General features: G+C 48.0%; 8 protein-coding genes across 8 annotated transcripts; 4 read left to right on the forward strand and 4 right to left on the reverse strand.

The window, feature by feature from the left end:
• Positions 1-145: 145 nt before the first annotated feature.
• On the reverse strand, positions 146-3,495 carry RhiXN_07223 (arrestin; the record flags this gene model as incomplete). Its single annotated transcript, XM_043327039.1, has 8 exons — positions 146-796; positions 850-1,059; positions 1,094-1,583; positions 1,625-1,752; positions 1,796-2,703; positions 2,760-2,909; positions 2,978-3,142; positions 3,282-3,495. 8 exons carry the CDS (start codon positions 3,493-3,495, stop codon positions 146-148), a joined length of 2,916 nt encoding a protein of 971 aa, XP_043185511.1.
• Positions 3,496-3,756: 261 nt separating this feature from the next.
• Positions 3,757-5,053, reverse strand: RhiXN_07224 (ATP-NAD kinase; the record flags this gene model as incomplete). Its single annotated transcript, XM_043327040.1, has 8 exons — positions 3,757-4,029; positions 4,083-4,253; positions 4,308-4,388; positions 4,447-4,481; positions 4,531-4,644; positions 4,701-4,841; positions 4,902-4,993; positions 5,043-5,053. 8 exons carry the CDS (start codon positions 5,051-5,053, stop codon positions 3,757-3,759), a joined length of 918 nt encoding a protein of 305 aa, XP_043185512.1.
• A 472-nt stretch (positions 5,054-5,525) lies between these two features.
• Positions 5,526-6,807, forward strand: RhiXN_07225 (leucine carboxyl methyltransferase; the record flags this gene model as incomplete). The annotated part of the gene is made up of 6 exons (XM_043327041.1): positions 5,526-5,810; positions 5,896-6,025; positions 6,071-6,140; positions 6,200-6,368; positions 6,419-6,567; positions 6,633-6,807. The coding sequence occupies 6 exons, from the start codon at positions 5,526-5,528 to the stop codon at positions 6,805-6,807; spliced, it is 978 nt and encodes a 325-aa protein (XP_043185513.1).
• Positions 6,808-7,216: 409 nt separating this feature from the next.
• Positions 7,217-9,155, reverse strand: RhiXN_07226 (uncharacterized protein; the record flags this gene model as incomplete). The annotated part of the gene is made up of 13 exons (XM_043327042.1): positions 7,217-7,261; positions 7,334-7,456; positions 7,515-7,657; positions 7,700-7,841; positions 7,907-7,963; positions 8,014-8,063; positions 8,127-8,156; positions 8,208-8,261; positions 8,319-8,331; positions 8,387-8,440; positions 8,493-8,579; positions 8,681-8,865; positions 9,095-9,155. 13 exons carry the CDS (start codon positions 9,153-9,155, stop codon positions 7,217-7,219), a joined length of 1,044 nt encoding a protein of 347 aa, XP_043185514.1.
• A 676-nt stretch (positions 9,156-9,831) lies between these two features.
• RhiXN_07227 (U3 snoRNP protein Utp20) lies at positions 9,832-15,497 on the forward strand (the record flags this gene model as incomplete). The annotated part of the gene is made up of 18 exons (XM_043327043.1): positions 9,832-9,900; positions 9,955-10,035; positions 10,177-10,283; positions 10,335-10,343; positions 10,393-11,043; positions 11,114-11,264; positions 11,317-11,405; positions 11,456-11,612; positions 11,667-11,920; positions 11,974-12,264; positions 12,327-12,650; positions 12,726-13,433; positions 13,490-13,821; positions 13,875-13,981; positions 14,065-14,332; positions 14,413-14,502; positions 14,562-14,813; positions 14,890-15,497. The coding sequence occupies 18 exons, from the start codon at positions 9,832-9,834 to the stop codon at positions 15,495-15,497; spliced, it is 4,548 nt and encodes a 1,515-aa protein (XP_043185515.1).
• Positions 15,498-15,951: 454 nt separating this feature from the next.
• RhiXN_07228 (U3 snoRNP protein Utp20) lies at positions 15,952-18,240 on the forward strand (the record flags this gene model as incomplete). The annotated part of the gene is made up of 8 exons (XM_043327044.1): positions 15,952-16,290; positions 16,365-16,662; positions 16,715-16,878; positions 16,968-17,412; positions 17,529-17,620; positions 17,683-17,836; positions 17,887-18,121; positions 18,177-18,240. The coding sequence occupies 8 exons, from the start codon at positions 15,952-15,954 to the stop codon at positions 18,238-18,240; spliced, it is 1,791 nt and encodes a 596-aa protein (XP_043185516.1).
• A 332-nt stretch (positions 18,241-18,572) lies between these two features.
• RhiXN_07229 (uncharacterized protein) lies at positions 18,573-19,293 on the reverse strand (the record flags this gene model as incomplete). The annotated part of the gene is made up of 4 exons (XM_043327045.1): positions 18,573-18,705; positions 18,760-18,877; positions 18,943-19,103; positions 19,178-19,293. 4 exons carry the CDS (start codon positions 19,291-19,293, stop codon positions 18,573-18,575), a joined length of 528 nt encoding a protein of 175 aa, XP_043185517.1.
• Positions 19,294-20,624: 1,331 nt separating this feature from the next.
• On the forward strand, positions 20,625-21,519 carry RhiXN_07230 (glycoprotease/Kae1 family metallohydrolase; the record flags this gene model as incomplete). The annotated part of the gene is made up of 7 exons (XM_043327046.1): positions 20,625-20,710; positions 20,774-20,949; positions 20,992-21,049; positions 21,096-21,105; positions 21,163-21,310; positions 21,362-21,437; positions 21,495-21,519. The coding sequence occupies 7 exons, from the start codon at positions 20,625-20,627 to the stop codon at positions 21,517-21,519; spliced, it is 579 nt and encodes a 192-aa protein (XP_043185518.1).
• Positions 21,520-21,566: the final 47 nt, after the last annotated feature.

The following is a 21,566-nucleotide window of genomic DNA, read 5'->3' on the forward strand; positions in this document are numbered from 1 at the left end:
AGATCATTTATCATTATTCATAGCGTGATCATGAGGAGCGAAGAGAATCAACTATTGCAAAAAGTGTGATGTGAATTCATAGATAAACGGACCGACCATCCAAAGAATCAATAAAATAGTCCCAGTTGTAGTTATGCCGTTCCTATCAAGTCCACACCATGCTCGTGGCTCTGCTGACTGGTCGGCTAGCAGGTCGGCTCCCCGGCCGACTCCTGCTACCTGCTCGGCTTCTACTCCCCGGTCTACTCCGACTCCCCTGCCGGCTGGCTGTGACTTCGCTAAACATAACCCTTCCCCGTTCCTCTCCATGATGAGCACCATCTACAGTATCCGTATATGCAGGAGGCATATCTCCGCTCACACCCTCCTCTCCACTGACCAGCCTCTCAAATTGTAAACTACGATCCACGAGAGTAGTGATACGTTCGTCCGAGTCGTGTGCCCTAGTGACTTGAGGTCGCTCGCTGAGTCCACTTGCATTATGCCCGATAGCGGCCTCGACAGCCATTCCGCCCATAATCCTATCCGGTGCGACTGTATTCGGGTTGGAGACTTGTGCACGCCGCGGTGATGGATGGATAAAGTCAGCCGGTGGAACGTTGAAGGCGCTATACCCCAAACCCGAAATCGGTGATTGGGTAGGAATTCCAGAGGGAGCTGCGATTTGCAACCGATTCTGCTGTTCGGCTTTTACGTGATTGCAGAGACACCCGCCTACTGAAGTACCTATCTTTTGTACCGGAAGCGATGGTAGACTATATGCTGGAAGGGCCGTGTAGTCTGGGTTACACTTACACTGTCCGGAAAAGTTTGAATAATACGAACGGCGATGATTGAGTATTTGCGTACCGAAAGTATATGCACCGGCGTTTCGACAATGATGTCGAATTGTTTCCGCTTCCCCTTGTCCATCTGGGGGTCATCTCCTCGTTCAACACGAATCATGATCTTGATCCAATGGGAAATAATAATATTACTTGGTATGTTTGCACGTGAAATGAACAGGGCTAGAACATGTGGGTAGATTCGCTCGCAGCTGATGTACAGATCCAGTAAATTCTCGAGCTCAAATTTCAACGCGAAGATTACTCACTTGAATAGTCCAAGGGCCATTAGGGTTTAATAAATTAGTTGCAATTTCATCTGCATCCTGACCCTCGATAAGGCCGACCAACGGTGAGTGGGATATCGCATTATTAGAATCGTCAAGTATGGGTAGCAATGGCAGTCGAACGCCTTTGTCGTGTTTGAGGTTGGGGTATTTGAGTGATAAGAGTTCATATCGTCGAGTTGGGTCATGACGCGCCACCCGCCGCCCATGAGCATAATAATCAATTTTCTCTGTAAGCCGCCTGGGTTCAGTATGAGCCTCGTTAGATTGCGCATTAGACCCACCCTCTAACATAACTGTAAGCCGGTATATCTTCACCTTGGCCAAAGGCATCATTACCAGAGTAATGGGTACCGTTCCTCCAATGGGGAAACTTTTCCCAGAAATGGTAATAAAGTACCTTAGTTGTTCGTCCCACTGCCTCTCGATAACAACATTCTCTCGCTCTTCTGTGTCATCTTCCCCAGGGCAGCTGATAAGTGTAACCTCTGTATGAGCCACAAGTTTCGGCACAAAAGTTCCTGTTCGGTGAACAACAGCTTTGAGACGGTAAGAAATTGAGCCGAAATCGCAATGAGAGACGGGGGAGTGTTGGAGGGAACTGCAAAGGAAATGGGATAGTTGTAGGTCCCTGCATATACCTATTAGTCCGGGTTACGTCTGTGACAAATTTGATAAACACACCTTTTTGAACTCCTGCCACATGTCTGCTTCCACATTAGGATCGACGTCCAAACCCAAACTCGCTCCTATTTTCTCTAAAGCCGTCCGTTCTTTCTGTCGGCCACGCTGGGTTTCGTCTCTTCCTGAAACCGCGGTCTCCCTCTCACGCTGACGCTCAGCCGCTCGATCCTTCAACCTTTGCTCGTGCTCATGTTCCCTAGGACCTACTGACCCGGCTCCTCCACGCCCAAATGGTCCAGGGCCAGTGCTAGCCCGTGACTTACTCCGCACCCGGTCTGTGATTTCGGTAATTTCATGCCCAATTTCGTGCAATACGCTGGAAACAGCTGCAAGGCTAAACCTAGTATTCTGACGACCACGCACGCGGGACTCGGAGCGATCGCGATCCCTTACGGGTGAGGCTTCAGCTCCTGGAGATTCTGTCTGAGTGTGGAATGTCGGGTGAAGAGACGATGGGTGAGGACTAGGACTACCGGTATTGCGAAGCGAAACTGAGCCGGAGGTCTGAAGTATCGGCCGGGGGTGATGTGGGGAGTGAGGGACATGGGAACTGGACCGTGTGGCTGGAGGGTGGGAAACCGTGGAGCGAGACGCAGAACGTTGACGTTCGGTAAGCGGGGGAGAAATTTGAGGATTATCATGTGCTCGCTGGGCTTCGTTTTCTCCCAAGAATGAGGCAGAAGATTCGCGACGGGAAGGAGAAGGGCGCCTAAGTACGGGTAGGTGGTCCCCCACCTCTTCATCGCTAGGGTGTTCTGAAATATTCTCATGGAGCGACTTGACACTCGCATCGGAAGACACGTTTGTCGAGGGCACGTGTGATGCCGGAGCCGACAAAACTTCATGAGGAGCAGTGGGCCGAGGTAGTATGGGTTGGGAGCCAGATGCACCATGGATTGACGGAGGTCCTGGATAATTTCAGCTTCAATAGAATTTCGCCGGCGGCTAGTTTAAAAATACGCACTTGACGGAACTGAAGTGCGGGAATTTGCCAAGTCCGAACGAAGCACACTTCGAAGTTCCTGAAGCGTCTGCCTAGGGGATCCAGGCACGCTAGGTGTGCCCGTGCGAGGGGTGTAAGGAGGTGTCAAAATGGAGGTTTGCTCGTTATGCTCTACAATATGACGGTGGAAGAAGTCCTGATCTGCGCTCAGTCGCCGTCCCGTGTTGCACGAATTGTACCCTGGTCTAGGTTGTTTGCGCGCCGTGGCTCATCGGTGTTGTCTGCGTCATCTTCATCATCGGATATAGCTCCCTCATCATCCGCTTCGTGATCTAACCCCACTCCGGGGCCAAGTGACATGGCCCTACGAGCCGAGCTGGTCGGAGCCGCATCATCTTCATGACCTGCACGGAAAATACAGTCGATGAGGAAAGTACATTGACATCCTCCGTTACTTCAGTACGACGAGCGCCAATTCCTGCGCATTAATGACAAGGTATGAGAACATGGCCTTTATCGGCCGAAGGCTTAGAGATAGCGCACCTTCGGGCCACTCCGTCTTTGCCTTTCCCTCGAGCGATATAGAAATACTCCGTATCTTCGTCGCTTTGGCAAGTTTTAATGTGAGGATACCTCTTACCATCGCAGGGGCTGTATCCGGGGGGACCCCTTGGCGCCTCCTGGAAGTAACATCTCCAGAGCCTCGCAGGAATACGACAGGTTCAGCAAGTCGAATATCTAGAGAGGTGCTAGGCATAGTCGATGGGGTGGTGGTTGAATTTAGAAAACTCGGAGCTCAAAATTATATTTTCCGTTCCAGTTCGGTCCAGATCCTGGGCTTGCCGGCGTATCCCACAAGGTATGATAGACTCCCACGGTATCCCCGGTCATTTGCAAATTCCCCCCGCAGATCATGCGCTTATCTAATCAACTCATGACCGTATTAGTGGCTCAAAAATCAAAGACAAAAGCGCATGGTCAAGATAACCGAGTTGCCGTAGAGCCGGCTACAACTCTCCTAAGCGATCTCTTTCCCAAAAACTATTGCACTGCTCTTGAACGAAGCGTTGAACAAAAGCAGATTGTTGATATCTCGGACCCAATTGTCCTGGTCCGCATTACTTGGTATGCCGTCTTCGTCCCCGTCAGGGGCACTGGCAGGCGAGGACCGGCTGATACACGGTATTGGATATCTTGAAATGGAGATCCGAACCGACTCTCCGGGGAAAAGGTTCATGACCGACTGTCCATCCGCCGAAACTTCAGCATGTGCTCGCGACGCTTTATGGACCTGAGAGGTAATGAGCTCCACCAAGTAGCAATCACCGAATTTCGAAAGCGCACCATGAGACGGATTTCCGACGATGCGGGAAGGACCAGAGGTCGAAAGGAAAGAGACCTTGGACAAATAGGTGTCATTACCAGTGCCTCAACGGAAGGGTGAACTATTGGTCCGCCGGACGATAGCGAATAGGCCGTGGAGCCTGTGGGGGTGGATACGATGAGACCATCTGCCTATTCAAAGGCGTCATAAATCAAAATTCTGGGATAGGATGAAATGCAACATACAACTGCTTCCGTCAGATGTGTATCATCTACAAACGAATCAATCCTAGTCAGATGTGGACTACCTCCACGATGCAGGGCAACCTGAGCAATAAATGAAATAAAAACGAGATGCCTTGTGATCGTTTGTAGTACCGCATACCTCGTTCATAGCCAATAATCGGCTTCTAGCTCCCTCTAAGCATGTGCGTGAGCCCGAATTCGAAAGAAATAGTGATACCCTGACTTAACAAAACTTTCCCCGCAGCATCGTGAAATGTGCAAGCGAGTCTTATCCGCTCCAAGACGGTTGCCGTCCCGGAAAACGTATTTTCCAATGCAGTGGGCAGTGACCCGATATCTGCCAAACAAAAAAAAACTTAAGTATCAGGCTTATTTATGTGAAACAGAACTTACGAAAGGGTAATAAAAACCCAAGCGTACCCAACGAAAAGCTGAGCACTGGAGGTACAGGTCCCGTATTGAACATAGAATTTGCGTGCAGAATTGTTCCATCGCCTCCGAGTGTTATAATCAAGTCAATTTCTGGTTTCTTGGCTATATAGATAGCGATATCAGTGCTTGAGTTGACCAACGGAAAAAAGGAGGGACCCTTACGTGCATCGGGGTTGTAAGGTTCTACACCAGGCGGGATTTTGGACGACGATTCGACAAATAGTGTGGTGTGCTCAAACCGGCGCTGTATGTACCTAATGCCAGCATAATCGCCTTCCGAGCACTCCCAGTCATATTACTTACCTTATTGCCATCTCAAATGCTTTGGCGACGTTCTCATCATTGGGCTTCCGACAGAACAATATGTTTCGGATCCCTTCTTTTGAAACATAATCGGATAGTTGAACTTTGGATCTATTTTTTGCTTTTAATATACCATCTAGAAATAATAACCGCAATTACCGTGTGGTCCTATCCACTGGTAGAGTTGTGCTGTCAGTCGAATTCGAGCGTTGAAAGCAGATGGGGTATCTGGGCCCTGGATAAGTTCTCGCGAGTACTGTCACCACATATAATCCCTGGTCGTAAAATATTGGAGAAACGACACGAAGCACGCATGGTGCTCGAAAATATGCGATCCAGGCAAGGTCCGAATGAGGCCGAAGCAAGGGATCGAAATTGATCGGTGCTGTGACATCAGTGTCAAATAATCCAAGCTTACTTCCAACCGCCACCAGCTTTATAATTACCTGTCACCAAAGCAAATTTAAACGAGCAGATTGCAATATGGCAGTTCCCAGGATGCTTCAAGCCGAAAATATACACAAACTCAAGGATTCCGATAGTGCTATCCGAGAAACCGACACCGATGCCGCACATTCTCGTCTCTCGGCTGTTCGTCAAGGATACCTTGTAGACCCATATCTCGCCCCCCTAGTTCCACGAGCGCGCTTTGTTCCTACTCGAGCACCACTTATGAATGTCGGTACCTACGTTCGATCTACTGCGATTGATATGCTGGTCGAAAGTTGGTTGAATTTAGCGGGTGCAAATACAGAGAAACGGCAGATTGTTAGTCTAGGCGCTGGAAGCGATACAAGGTATGGCGGGGGATATACTGTGTAAAAAGAATACACGGTTCTAAATATTTCTATAGGATAAGGGTTTCAGGGAGCGTATCGCGTCATACGTAGAATTAGACTTTACAGAGAACACGTCGCGCAAAGCGAAAGCAGTAATGCAATCTCAGCCTCTAAGCAACGCGTTGGGTTCCGATGTCAAAATAGGTGAGCATGTATTTGGTATATCGATCGAGTAGAAATTGAAACTAGACGAGAGCGCGGCGGTACGGGTCTTGGTTCATCTGATTACCATCTTATTCCACTCGACCTTCGAGAAGGGGTACCCGTGCTTGAACCTCTTATTTCATCGCCCTCTTCTAATGCTCCTCTTGACCCTAGTCTACCCACACTATTCATAGCCGAATGTGTATTCGTATATATGCCGCCAAGTGCATCGGGCGCCATTTTACAGTGGTTCTCGAACACATTCGGGCGTGCCGCTGGGATAGTGTACGAGATGTTTGGGCTCCAGGATTCGTTCGGTAAAGTGCTGAAGGATAACCTCAAGGTACTTCATATACTTTTCTGGAGTGCAATGTATGCCATGACTATCTGCAGGCTCGACATATCGAACTTCCGGGCGTGGATGCCTTTCCAACTCTAAACTCCCAATTATCTCGTTATACAAGCAATGGTTTCAGTCACTCCAAAGGGCGCACCTTGAAAAGCATCCGCCGCGAAAACATACCAGTGTCCGAGTTACAGAGGTGCTGTTAAAGTCTCTGCCTGACTGATGCACTTCATGGATAATTAATCTATTTCGATTAATTAGAATATCCCGCCTTGAACACCTCGATGAGATTGAAGAGCTGGAATTAGTCTTGGAGCATTATTCCATCACTTGGGGTTACTCAGATCGAATCAGTGGTGGGGAGCTTGAAGGGAATAATTCACTTGATCAGTGGGACTTATCATTACAAACCCACCCTATCGAAGAGACCGAGTAGATATGAGCAAGCAAGCAGGCTCTCATTGGTACTCACAAAGATAGGCCTATTCCTAATGTGTACCTTACAGGATCTGCTTGAACGATATCCTCGAATTCAGCCATTGGTTCGTTTGAATTGAGGAAAAAGGTATCTGATAGATAAAGAACGAATTTAATTATCCTACAAAAGGTTGAGACACACTGATTTTATACTTTTAGATATTATTGGATACTCAAAACATGGGCTACTTGTCTGATCCGCATCGTCGGATCGCGATGGTGTGGTGGAAATATAGACAACAAGTCAATGCATACATGCTTAAGTGAATATATATGTATGCGCATCGCATAAGTACAGTGAAATGTGCTGTGAGCTAGGAAGAGTACGGCAGGAATACTGATTTTTGCTGAGCACGGAATTTAATTGTTCAGTAATTATTTATTAGGCACAGGATGGCAAGCTTCCATTTGTCCTACCGGATAATGAATGTAGTCAGCCATATAATTTGACTATATCAGTTCCTTGTTAGGAAGACTTCACTTACACATTTTAGGCTAGCCATAGTCGTGAGATAGATACCCCCGGTTGCTCTTGATAGACTTTTCATGCTCGGCATTACTTGACGCCAGTTTCGTATGGTCGCGAGTTCGATTGTTTCAGCATGTACCTAAATTTGTGGTAGTGTAAAAATTACTTGCCCAATCCGAGTTTCATCATATTCTTACAGTTACATGGATCGTCGGCCAATCGGTAGCTTCACCAGTTTGATTGGGTCGCTTTTGCATCCATGATTTACCGGGCGTAGGGGTAGCCCAGCGTCGTTCAAATTGCTGACGAATGCGACTTTGTCTGTGAAAGTAGCGTCCGTCTAGTCATAAATTTAGAGCGTTATACTGCGATATAAGCTTACCCGACAACATTGACCATGAGTGATAAAACCAAGACTTTCCTATCGCTCGAATAAGCCCAGATTGCTCAGGTAAATGACTGACATTACCCTTACCCATCATGGCCGTTGCGATAACTCCAATTAGTCCTCCCCCACCCGAAACCTTCACATATAGTCATTACGAGAAAGATTAGATATAATATAATTCGCAAGATGAAACTGGCAAACCGCATAAGTGTCGATAATATTGATGAAGATCAGTATCAAGGGAGGGGCTGCTGAGGCCTGCGTATGGGTATTGAGCACTCGGCAAAACTGTTAAATAGTCTACATACCCATAGAACCTGCCAAACAACGAACAGAGCGCCTTGATTTGCGTTTAGATCTATGTAGATTGGTAGAGCTGGGTAGTAGTTATACTCAAAGCATGTAATCTATGTGAAATCACCTTTACGAATTCGGTAAAAATAAAATATAGCTACATGACTCAGCATGTTATCGTCAATCGCAAGTTATTTGAAGGACTTACTGCTGAGGGTGGTAATAGCGTCAAACGCCAGGGAACTGAATGACCATACGACATCTAATAAGCCAAGGTAAGCGATATGTAAATATACCCTAAAATGCGATTTGTACGAACTCGAGAAGTAGATCTAAAAGCACCTTAGCTCAGAAGCCCCTATCTATACAGTATGCATGCAGGCTTACATCAAGTGCCGGTCCTGTAGGCGGATGAGCAAGTGCTTTTAAAAGAAAGGTGCCCTATACTTAATATGGATCAGTTTAGCACCAAGGTCAGTTGACTACTTCTTACAATCATGATTGCAGAAACTAGCGAGTCATCCACAATACCAACAACGGAACGGTCATCAATATGCGTTGCTGGTAGATTCTCCAGCATCTATACATGAAGAATGGTTGAACAAAAGCGGAAATGAGACCAGTGAGCACTGGCGTTATAAACACCAACTTTTAGGTTTTAAGTTTTCGGTTTAAACACACCGCACAGTAAAGAGATCTCACCTCGGCTCGAGGAGGAATAGAATCAATACACTCAAATGCCTGCATTGTATGAGTAACCGTCTGCCCCGCAGTCAGTAGATTTGTAATGACAACGTATATCTTGAACCAGGTGGGACGATTGGACTTGGAAGTGAGGAAGCTCAGCGTTAAGGCAACAAGGATTCCTGTTATCGTCAGGTATGAGTCAATGAGAAAATAGGCCATACGCGGGTTTGAACAAAACCGTCAGGCCTTGCTGCACTGAACACGTTTTACCTTGAATACCACATTGTAAAAGAGCTAAATAGACCAGCTTGTGGGTCGATCCCATAAGCTCCCACCGTCATCTATAGTTTGAGCCTAAGCTGGAGGTCAGGAAGAGGGAAGAAGGGGTTGTTCTCATGAGGTGCGAACCCAAGCTATTAAGTATGTGGGTATAAGCCGGATCCCTATCAAATACAGCCGAAAAGATCATCGCGGTGTTCTGTAGTTGGCGTAGCTTAGAAACGTCGATCTCATCCGGGGCCCACAATGAGGGATTGTCACTATTTCCAAATCAATACTAGATTCATTAGGGAAAACTCTTAAATAGGTGTTTGGTTATGTATGATATGACGCTTTGGTGTTCCTGGATTAAATTTCAAGATAAATGTGTGGACGTCGACTCCTGATTCACATTGCATTCGGTGATCGAGTCAGAGGATTGGGAGCCTCCGACAGATAGGTATGCGGCCGCCAGCCAGTACAGAGGACTTGGCAATATCCGCAGGGCCAAGTCGTTCAAACTCGATATAGTGTATTTACAGCACATTTACAGTATGGCAGGCCTGGATCAAAGCGCGACGTCAGCTCTCGTTGCTGGGCGAAACTCAGACGACTCGGATTGCTTTTAGAAAGTAAATAACACCTGTTCGACCGTGAACAGAGGATTTTACACAGTGAACAGAGGATGTTTACACATTTATCACCGCAAGATACTCGGAATCTCACTTGCGCTAAACTATAAATGCACAGTGCACAAATATGCCGCCGTCTGGTCCACACCGAAGCTACCGATCGCAAGCTTATGTCAGCACAATGAATTTGATCTCAAATTTACTCCCATTCTTGACCTCCACTTGTCTTTCTTGCTGGCTTGAGTGTTGTCCGTCATGAGCGGGAGCGAAGATGAGATGATGATGGAGCTCGAGGATGTCCCACAAAGGACCAAAAAATTCACGGTAAGCGTCCCGTTCTGAGCTCATTAGTTTACACTACTTACCACTGGGCTCCAGTTCCGCTCATATGAAGCACAACTCAAGGATGTCCATGCACCTTCCAAAGTAGCGCCACTAATTGCGGAGCATAACATAGAGGTGTGTATCACAACTTTGCTGCTTCGACACCCCAGTGATAGCTGTACCACAGGATAACCAATCTCATTTCCAAGTCTCACTTGAGCAATGGCGTCAGCTCAATCTTTCTCCAAAGTTTATCACATTTGCTAATCGGGCGAGCTCGCTATCTGGATCTATGGCCATGCTTCTGCATCATTGGGAGAGCTTGCATCTCTCTGGATTGAAGCGGTAAATGCATCAGACGAGGGACTCAAACCAATGATCGAGTAAGTTTATAATTTCGTCGAAATTTCTCGCCTCGGCTTATTTGCAATCAGGCTGTCGACGTGCTTGATGTACGATCTGAGGCAAACGCTTTTTCCTATTGCATCACAGCTTTTGGGAACATTACTTGGGCTGCTCCCCCGAAAACTTCCCCAGATTCACTCGAGTTGCTCCTGACAGCCCTCACAACTCACCTCAAATATCTCGTCGTTACCAATCCATCATTGCTCGAGTCATCTGGTCTTTGTTCCTCCATGCGGCCACTGCGTCTACGCAACCTTCGCATGTCCGAATGCTTGCTGAGGTTTGGGGCCATCTCCTGCGTAAACTCAAAAAGCCCGAAAAGGAGCAAGCTGCTCAAATATTAGTGGCATCGCTGAACGACGCCCCTGATTTCGGGGCTTGGTGTGTGGTCGAAGCAACTCGGGCCAAACAGGCACAGGGGATCTACACAACCGCCACCGACATAATTGGTCCGATTTTGGATGCACACGTCGGAGGATCGGATGGGACATATGTGACCTTGAGGCGGGTGCTAACCGCCCTGATGCACCATTCCAAGACCGAAAGCTTTGCAGGGATTGCAGGGATAGTTGTTGCAGTATTAGAAAGGGAGTTGACGGCGTTGGAGCTTGGGGCCAAGGGAAAAGGAAAAGCCAAGGAACATGATGAGGTCGTTAGTCTCCAGGAGGAAAGGTTGTTACGTGCAGTAGAAATTGTTACTGCTATGTGCGCGCGTACGGAAGGGTGGGAAACTTTCTCGTGAGTCTTTTTGGGTTTGCCATAAAATTGTTGGCTAATGACTTCTTATTTCAGGACCAACGGTTTCGAGCATCCTAACAACTGTGCCCCGCATTTTTGCTTGCATTGAAAAGTCTCGAGTGCGCTCGGAATATCGTGGATTAATTGCTGCCGCACTGATGGCTGGGGATATGGGATCTTGGATCGGACCAGGGAGACATGTTCTCGATTGCGTCTGGAAAGTAAGTAACATATTCGGGAGGTCATGTATCGATTGTCAACTTGTAAGTCTAGAACCCATCGGAAGGGATGCGGCTTTCCGCAATATTATCTGAACTGGGGTGGGGAGGGTGGAAATCGATGATACTGCAACATGTTCTGAGGTAACGACGGCATTTTGATCTTAATTTACTCTAGTCCTGATAGTGTGTAGGCGTACCCCCGAAACCCTAAATGATCGGCGATCTCAGTGTCTCGCCACCCTGGCGGCTTTATATAAAGCTGGAAATCTAGAAGTAGATGCTGTATGGACTGCACGAGTGGGTTCCGATATTGTTGACGGACTTCGCAAATGGCGCATCGACGACGATGTAAGTAAATTCAATCGTTGAATAAGGAGAACTAACACCCATGTCGTATTCTAGGAAAAGGATTTACTCAATATGTTAATTTTGGCTCCTATCCTACCTGGTGTGGCGCCAGCTATTGCAAGAATAGTTGCTTTGCTTCACGGTGGACAAACAAATGATTTGACCTTGGGCGCAAGCATCATAGCTCTGGTCGAGCTCGAGGGTGCAGAGGCCGCGTTTCAAAGCCAAAACAAGCTTACCCTCCTCGATTTTGTTGAGCGCTGGTGGTGGAGTTCGAGTGTAATGGGTGCTTTGCCTAAACTCCAAGTGTATGTATTTTGATACACCGAAGCGACTTACTATTGACATCGATGATGCCTAGATTACTTGCCTCTGTGACAACTGCCATTCCCTTGGATCGTCCTTCCTCATCTACTTACACCACTCACATCCCATTCGCATACTCTTCGCTCGGGTGCTCTCCATATTCTTGCTGGCCCTTGCATTATTCGTTCGCCGGCGCAAACCACGTCTCTCTCTCGGATTATTACCGCGGAACAAGTTCCCCTAACGGTCCAAAGTTCACGGAGCGGGTGGTGAACATTGGAAAGTTGTTGATGCGAGTGGATCTATCGATGGTGATAATATGCACAAAATCGCTACTCGATGGTTGGTTGGTAAGTACTCACCTGACCCGCTCTCATAATCATGGCTGTTTACCACCTTGGTCAACAGGGCAATTAAGATTAACCTCCGGCCATTATGGTCACCAACGATTCAGACTCTTGGGGTATTGGCCTCGACGGGCGGATATGGAGAGGAAATTTGGGATGTTGTATTCTCCGAGTTGGAAAAGGTCTGTCGGGATCCTAGTGCGTTTGAACTGCGTTCTTCGAAACTGGACGAACATAATGAGTATAAGGATGAGATGGAAATCGACAAGGAGGCGAGCCGAAGTGATGAATGGAAGAGGATGAGCGAACGTGGAGGTGTCCTAGCGCGATCAAGTTTATCAAAACGGTACATAGGTGGGAAGGAGGCGCTATTGTATCACTGGAAGTGAGTAATGGATCACTAGCATCGATTGAATGATCGAAATTAATTCTCCACAAAGGAGTCGACATCCCAGGATAGGCTTGACTTGGCAAATTATGAGGCACAGCTTCTTCTGGCTCTTGGTGGCATGCCATATCTCATGGACAAACACACTCGTGCCCTGGTGCCCCTCTTCTTTGAGTATGCATCCCCCACCGCACCTTCAAGGCCCATACGTTCAAAGACAACATCTTGGCTCACACTACTCTCCAAGCTGAACACTAAATGGCGCGATGAGATGACCGGCTTCAATTTCGATTCATTGAATGGAGAACTCAGAGCACGTGCGGTGGAGGTGACTGTTCGACTTTTGTACGGGACGATGCTCGAGAAGAACAGGCGCGATAAGAAGTCTGCAGTCCTTACTCTGCTTTCTGGATGCTCAGCCAAAGAGTTAGGCACGCTTGTGCAGTTGATGCTCGCACCGTTTGAAGATTGCCTTGATGGAGGACTAGAGAACGCACATACTGTAGCCGGAGGAAAACAACGAATCGGATATCTGACGTTCCTCGCCGATGTACTCAAAACTTGGGTCCAAAGCTTCTCGATTATTGGCCACAGCTACTGTACGACTATGGTACTTCTACGGGATGCACAAGCCCATTGCAAATCAAGTATTGTCCCTATCGAGGAAGAGGTCGACGAATCCGAGGAGCCCACTGATGAGCATGTCCTTCGTCAGGCTCGTTCCATTCGTCAAATTGGTCTGAAGCGGTTTATTGATTTCTTCCGTTCCGCTGCGGCCGAGTCATTTGATTTTTCCTTTTACCTTCCATCGCGTTCCAATGGTTTATTTCCCCAAGGGTACCGTTGTTGGCGCGCGAGAATACGCAAGCACCGTCGGGTATTTTAGACCTATTTTACTTGGTCTATGGAACCGCGTACGACCCTTTTCCTCGTCGAGTACGACTCAGACGTCCTTCCGCAAGTGTTCAGCTGCCTCACTGCCGTAAACGTCAAGCCCGCGGTATATCCAGGATTTTTGATATCACAGAGGCACTTTTAGACCACTCCGAGGTTCATCAAGACATCAAATCCCGAGTCATCGAGCCTCATACGTCCCATCTTCTGGCGCAGCTCTCTGCAATGGTCGAGCGGAGCAACGCACTCACATCTACAACGGATCTCGTCCAGCGTCAGCTTCGGATTCTCTGCCAAATAGCACCCTACATTTCTGATGAATTACAGGCGACACGGCTTTTGTCACTCTTATCTCCTATGCTGCGTCGCCCGGCAAAGACGGTATCGGAAAAGGTCAAGGTGGATCTCCTGGGAATCATCAAGAGCACGTTGCCGTTTGTACTGCACTTAGGGATTCCTCGAGTGAAGCATATCATTCAACTTACGAACTCGTTTCTTCGATGTTCCAATCGCTCAGAACTCGACCGGTCGTGTCGCTCTCGTCGAAGTATTCTCGCAGCTTGCAGATCTCCACGAAAAATTGGCTCCTATTGCACATATAGTCACCGAGCTGAACGCTTATTCTATCAAACGCATGGAAGAGCCCGATTTTGATCGTCGTTTGACGGCATTCAGTTTGTTCAACGAGGAGGGCTACAAATCACTCACCTGCGAACTGTGGCTACCTCTGATCTACAACATGCTCTTTTTCATCCAGGATCCTGAAGAACTTTCCATTCGTAGCAGTGCATCACTCTTAAGCGTTTTGTTGAGGAAGTTGCAACTAAACCATCAAGCGATTTCGAGAAGACATTCACAAAAGTAGTCTATCCTGGACTTCGATACGGTCTACGTTCCAAGTTCGAACTGGTTCGCACCGAAATACTGAGTGTTATTGCTCATGCAGTCTCTCATTGTGACTCTGTTTCTTCACTGTCCCAACTTCGCCCCTTCTTGCTGATGGAGATGATGAAGCCAATTTCTTCCTCAATATCTATCACATACAAACTCATCGTCGAACTCGAGCCCTGCGTCGCCTGGCAGATTTTTCCGAAAATATCCGAAGCACTACACTTTCCGATCTATTTATGCCGCTTGTTGGACAGTTTGTTGAATCTGTCGCAACCACAGATCACCTACTTGTGAATGAGGCGATTACCACTCTTGGTCGGATGGCCGCGCAACTAGTTTGGGGATCATACAACGCAGCTGTTCAGCACTACCTTCGTCTGAAAGAGTACCTACAACGGAGAAAGCTATGATACGAACAGTCGTTTCTATCCTGGATAATTTCCACTTCAAGATGGGGAGTCGGTAGAGGTCGATAAACCTGAGGTCGAAGAGGTTGCAGAGTCTACTGAAAACGCCGATGCAGAGGCAGAGGTCAAGGCCGATATTGAGCGCGAGGCAAAGAAAATGGCTCGTATTGAAGAGGCGGTCACAACACGGCTGCTCCCAAGCCTTCTGCAATACCTTGAAAAGCGCGACGAAGCTGAAGAAGCTATCCGTATCCCTGTGGCGATTGGAATCGCACGCGTCACGATGCATCTCCCTGAGACATATCGAAGTCCTCAGATCAGCAAGTTGATTGTCGCGCTGAGCCAGATCCTCCGAAGTAAATCTCAGGACGTACGTGATCTCACGAGAGACCCTGTGCAAGATAGCGATCATTGTTGGACCGAGTCGCTATCGTTATTAATCAAGGAGCTCAGGAGCGCACTAACTCGCGGCCCTCAATTACACGTTCTGGCCTTTGTGACCCACTCTATCCTGGTTCACGTCACCACTGGAGATCATGCCCCCGCTTCTCTGTACTGGATGACTCTGTCCGATATTGCGCATATATCCGCTGAAGTCGTCTTCGGACAATCAGGAAAGGACGTCCAACTGAAGGGTTCAAAACCAAGATGAGAGAAGTCAGATCATCCGCCTCCAAAGGACTTGATTCCTTTATGATTACTGCGAAATACATTACCCCCTCCCGTATCGCCGCACTCCTTGCTCCCATTCGATCCATCATGCACGAAACAGTAGCAATCAACCCATGCAGCAAGTTGAAGATGTGCTACGACGAGTGGCCAGTGGTTTAAATGCGAGCGTCAACCTTCAATCTATCGATGTCATTGGACTTTGTCACAGTCTTATTAGCCAAAATGCCAAATTCCTCAAACAAAGGCCAATTAAAAGCAGTATAAAAAGAAAACGGATTTCGACATCGAACTCAACGTGATACTGCCCCAGATACTGATTTCTACGCAAGCAACCCTTTCCGATTGTTGCTTTCGGTCTCGAGATTTTGATCACTGGTTTCAGACGCGGTCGATTTGATTATGCAGACCCAGAGATAATCTCAAGACTGGAGCCCATGTCGGTAGTTATAGGGAATACACTCTACAGTCAAGATGGTCACGTCGTGACTCTGGGACTCAAGGCTGCAGCATCTATCGTCAAGTGTCCTTTACGCTCGGTGGAAAAATCCCTCCCGGTATTTGTCAAGCAAACGCTCGAGATTATCCGAAGCTCCGGGGAACTGAATCAGGTTACCCAAACTGCACTCAAATCACTCGCCATTATGATTCGCGATTGCCCTGCGGCCAAACTGCAAGAAAGCGACTTGACCTTTTTGTTAGAGGTCATTGCACCGGACCTAGAGGAGCCCGAGCGCCAAGCTGCTGTCTTTTCGCTCCTTCGCACCATCATTTCGGTTTTGTGGTTCCTGAAATATATGATTTGATGGGGAAAGTAGCCGAAATCCTAGTCACCAACCAATCTTCCCAGGTTCAAGAGCTCGCCCGTAGTGTCCTTCTGCAATTTCTACTCGACTATCCTCAGGGCAAAGGTCGTTTACGCACTCAACTTAATGCACTTGCACGAAATCTTGACTACGTCTTCGACAGTGGCCGCAAATCTGTTATGGAATTCCTGGCAGCTGTCATTTCCAAGTTCACAGATTCAATTGTTGACGAATATGCGGACATGTTTTTCGTCGCACTCGTTTTAAGAATTGCAAACGATGACAGCACGAAATGCCGGGAAATGGCGGCGGCCCTGATCCAACAGTTGCTAAGCCGAGTCGGTGAAGAACGGCGCAAGAAGCTCATGGCACATGCCCATAACTGGCCGACAAGAAATTGCAAACGATGACAGCACGAAATGCCGGGAAATGGCGGCGGCCCTGATCCAACAGTTGCTAAGCCGAGTCGGTGAAGAACGGCGCAAGAAGCTCATGGCACATGCCCATAACTGGGCCGGACAAGAGGAAAAGCAACAACTTGCCGGTGTCGCGGCACAGGTGTGCCTTGCTCTCGATGCCCTTCACGCTGAGACTCGGCCCTTTATGTCCGACATGGCCACCGACCTCCGTGGACTCATTCAACGCAGCGCATACAATTGAACAACGAGAGCGATGCGATGGACGTGGACGAGGATGACAAGAGTGCCACCTGGCAAGTCCCGTACCATGCATTAACGACACTTGGAAAGCTCATCGCGAGTTTCCGGAACAGCATCACTGCTTCAACAAAGGACTGGGCTTCGATTTATTCCCATCTACTTTTCCCCCATGCTTGGGTCCGACTCGCTTCATGTCGCCTCGTTGGTTCACTCTTCGCATCTATACCGATTTCGGTTGAAACCTTGACACTTGGTGCTGATTTGGCCGAGGCTACGATTACCAGCCCGGCTGGAACGACCATCACACTTGCACTGGTGGATGTGACACAGAAGCTGTGTTTACAATTGCGTAGTACGAACTTGGACGATACCCTAAGCACCCAAGTCGTCAAAAATTTGTTCTATGCAGGGAAAGTGTTTGCTCTGGTCTATGGTGAGGCAAAACTTGGGATTCGGTAGATGAGAAAGCTGGCGAGGATGAAGACGAGTCAGGGTGGTGAATCGGATGCTGAAGATGAAGGAACTCCCACTGAAAATCGAGCGACCAAGGCACGGCAAACCCTCTCGCATGGATGTTCTCCAAACTATCTTACCAAGCTCGATCAGCACACATTGCCCGGATCAATAGGGCCGCGAACTCGGTATGTATGCGCATTATTTTGTCTATGGATGAGATCTGACGGATGGCACCCTATTTATTTAGAGCAAGTGGTACATTCATATTGGCTCGATCTTCCGATGGTTTGCAGCGATGACTTCGCACCTATCCGCACCGACTCTCGAAACTTTCCTTCCCCACATACTTGCTCCGGTGTATCGAATTGCAGAGGAAGAGACTATCAAGGATACGGAACTTGGTACGTGATCGAGCTTGAATTGTTGATATTAGGCACTTATTCTCGAGTAGATGATCTCAAAACTCTCACTCACGAGCTCCAGGCTCTGCTTCAGCAACGAACTGGAACCACTGCCTTTGCCAACGCATACAGCCGGATTCGACAAGGAGTCGTTCGTGTGCGCCGAGAACGCAAAATTCAACGTGCTACTCAGGCAGCGACTCATCCAGAGGCGGCAGCGAGGCGAAGGTTGCAGCGGAATATTACAAAGAAGGAGGGAAAGAAGAGAAAAGACAGGGCGTTTGCGTGAGTGATTCTTGTTCTTGGGCTTTTGAATGTTATGAATGCAACTCGATCGTAGGGATGCCAAGATCCGGAATAACGCAGTCAAAAAAAGGAGACGAGTAGGCGAGGAAGATGCATGATGGGAGTGTAATCGGGTTAACTTATTCGGTCACTGGCGGTTTGTGTAGTAGATATATAGGCGCTTTGAATTAAAATGAATTAGCTATTTGCGGGTTGATGGTGGTGTTCGTGATAAATGTTACTAGCATAGCTCTCAGGTAAACTTGCCAGTTGGTATTCACACAGTTATGGTTATTTTTGAATCTCGATTAGTACGCAATTAATTCAGACTATATTCAATAAGCGTCCATAACAAAGTCCATTATCAAACTCGTGAAACCCGAGAATATGCCCATAGAGTCGTGTGAATCCCAACCTATCCCTCAATCTTGGGGCCAGTCGCGGTTTAATTTCAGTAAGTTCCTGGAATGACCGCAGGACACCCGGCAGTGTCTTTGTCCAGCGGGCAGTCGTTATAGTCTTGACAACAGCGAATGCATGCGCGGCCGTCGTTGGGTTCGACGAGTTGAACATAATGCTTGTATCTATAATCGATCGAATGTTAGAAAAGAAGGGATTCAAAGTGATTGAGAACGTACCCTGTGCACACGCTGCCTTGTGGGTTGCCTTTTCCGCCAGCTCCACCGCTCGAATCATACTGTCCTCCGCCGTCATTGTCATTGAGCTGGGAGAATCCCTTGTTAATCCGTCCAGTGACTAAAGAAAGAAAGAGCAGTAAGCAAGATACCAAAAGGTGACCCTCAGAAGCCCATAGTTCTTACGTTGGACGTATTTTTTGCCCTTCTTGCCCGTTCCTGTCTTGTAGGTGACTTTTTTTCCAGAAGTTGTGGGAAACAGCCCTTGGGAATTATCGGTACGGGCAGATGCTGAGCAATACACGCGCATTCCACCCGGTTTTTCCGATTCGCCAATGTCGGTATGGCTTTGCGTGGCATGACCATACAGTCGATATGATCGAGTGGTCAGAGATGGACAGAGTTGACTTGAAGAATTCACCAACACTTGGTAGTGCTCTGGATTAGTACAGTATTGTCGGGGGCAGCACGAGGCTGAAGCGGTGAAGCGAGAGCCAAGGTAGCAGAGAGGATGAGAAGAGAAGACGAAAGACGCATGGTGGGTTCGTGAAATGTCGTGTCGGGTAGAAGGGGACGAGAGAGGATGAGCTCTGCTATTCCTGGCTCCCGACTCAAGCATTATATAATTGGCGCAAATTAAGTGATCGACAGGGCCTCGATCTTGGCGGTGTCTCTCCCACTGAATCGCGTGTCATGCAGTGGGCATGGAAAAGGCGGCAATGTCGTGATGGATGTAAGCGGAGGACACGTTTTCGACACACAAATTGGGTTCTTTGAGTCAAATGCGCATTTCCGGACCGAGGTGGTCAGGACAGTCGCATGTACTAGACCCGTAGACTGAATAACAGGCGATACCCTTTAGGTAATTTCTATCCTGTGGACATCTCGATTACTTGTAAGTGTAATCGGCTCGCATGAGAATTGCCATTAATTACGAGTACAACTCGTTCGAGGTACGGGTACCTGTCGGAGTTCCCCGTAGAACCAGTGGAGAGCCACGTTCACCTTGTCCGTGTGACCGTACATGCTCCACAGCCCATCGCCCAAATCCTCTCGATTCGGGAGTCTAAAGCAAAGCCAGATCGATGAGGACTACGACTTCGATCTTTTGGTCATGGTACCAGGCGGGAATACAGCCATAGTATGCGATGTTTGTATACGGCAGAATATTGATATACGGGCAGTGCGGACGGCGATTCGGTAGCCAATCCTACATATGAAGAATTTCGACTCTGGACTCAATTGCGGCCACGCTTAATTAATTTACCAAATCGATTCTACAACCCAGAAGCGCTCGGCGACTAGCCCCCCTACCACTTGCTCCAAACTTTAACCATGCCTGGAAGACTCAGAAAAGTCTCACCGCTCAAAGCAACCGAGCAAGGATTTGATTGCACTTGGACTCGAGGGCTCTGCTAATAAATTCGGAGCCGGAATAATTCGCCATGGAATGGACGGATCTGTGTCCGTACTCGCTAATGTCCGACACACCTATATCACTCCCCCAGGAGAGGGTTCCAGCCTAGAGATACTGCGTTGCACCACCGTGAATGGGCATTGAAAATTATCAAACAGGCTATTTCTGATGCTGATATTGATTTGAGTGCTGTGGACTGTATTTGCTTTACAAAAGGTCCAGTCCGTTTGTATAAAGCCATTAATTTGATCTGATTGGGAAGTCTTGGATGTCGCTATCATATAGGTCCTGGGATGGGGGCACCCTTACAATCCGTGGCACTTGTCGCTCGTACCTTGGCATTGCTATACAACAAGCCTTTAGTCGGCGTCAACCACTGTGTCGGACGTGAGCCTAACCAATAGATCCCGATATGTATTAAACACTAACTGTGAGGGGTACAAGACATTGAATGGGACGCCATATCACTGGTGCTTCGAACCCAATCGTATTATACGTATCCGGAGGCAACACTCAAGTCATCGCGTACTCGCAGCAGTAAGTAAACGCCATCCGACCTGGGTTTACTATCCGTGCACATGATAGGCTATAGCGATATAGAATATTCGGCGAGACGCTCGATATCGCTGTCGGAAACATGTTGGACCGATTTGCTCGAGTCATCAGCCTCAGCAACGATCCGAGTCCCCTCGAGTCATCAGCCTCAGCAACGATCCGAGTCCCGGATACAACATTGAGCAAACGGCAAAACGGTAAAGAGCGCTCTGACCTCCGGCGTAAGCCCATTTTCATCCCACTCACACTGTGAAATCTATTAGTGGAAGCGGCTTGTTCCGTTGCCGTATACAACAAAAGGGATGGACGTCTCCCTTTCGGGTCTGCTTACTTCCACCGAGGCCTATACTCTTGATAAACGCTTCAGGAAAGATGGTGTAAGGTTTTTTGAATATCGGGGTACAATGCACTTCTAACCATCCCATCGCTGATAGGAATATTCCGAAAACGAAGACGTTATCACACCCGCGGATCTTTGCTTCTCGCTTCAAGAGACCGTTTTTGCCATGCTCGTTGAAATCACAGAGCGCGCAATGGCGCATGTAGGTTCCAAAGAAGTGTTAATCGTCGGCGGCGTTGGATGTCAGTAATGTCAATACCAAGTTTATTAGCCCCACTAATCCATCAGAGCAGGCAATGAGCGGCTACAAGAAATGATGGGGATAATGGCAAAAGAGCGTGGTGGAAGTGTGTTCGCTACGGACGAACGGTATGTGCACTACTGCTTCGTTGGACCGATACGTTGCCGCTCACTTGAAGTGCTTAGATTTGTATCGATAATGGTATTATGATCGCGCAGGCCTTAGTTATCGAATGGGACACGAGACCCCACTCGAAA

This window comes from Rhizoctonia solani, chromosome 13, assembly GCF_016906535.1.
Source record: "Rhizoctonia solani chromosome 13, complete sequence".
Taxonomy (NCBI): Eukaryota; Fungi; Basidiomycota; class Agaricomycetes; order Cantharellales; family Ceratobasidiaceae; genus Rhizoctonia; species Rhizoctonia solani.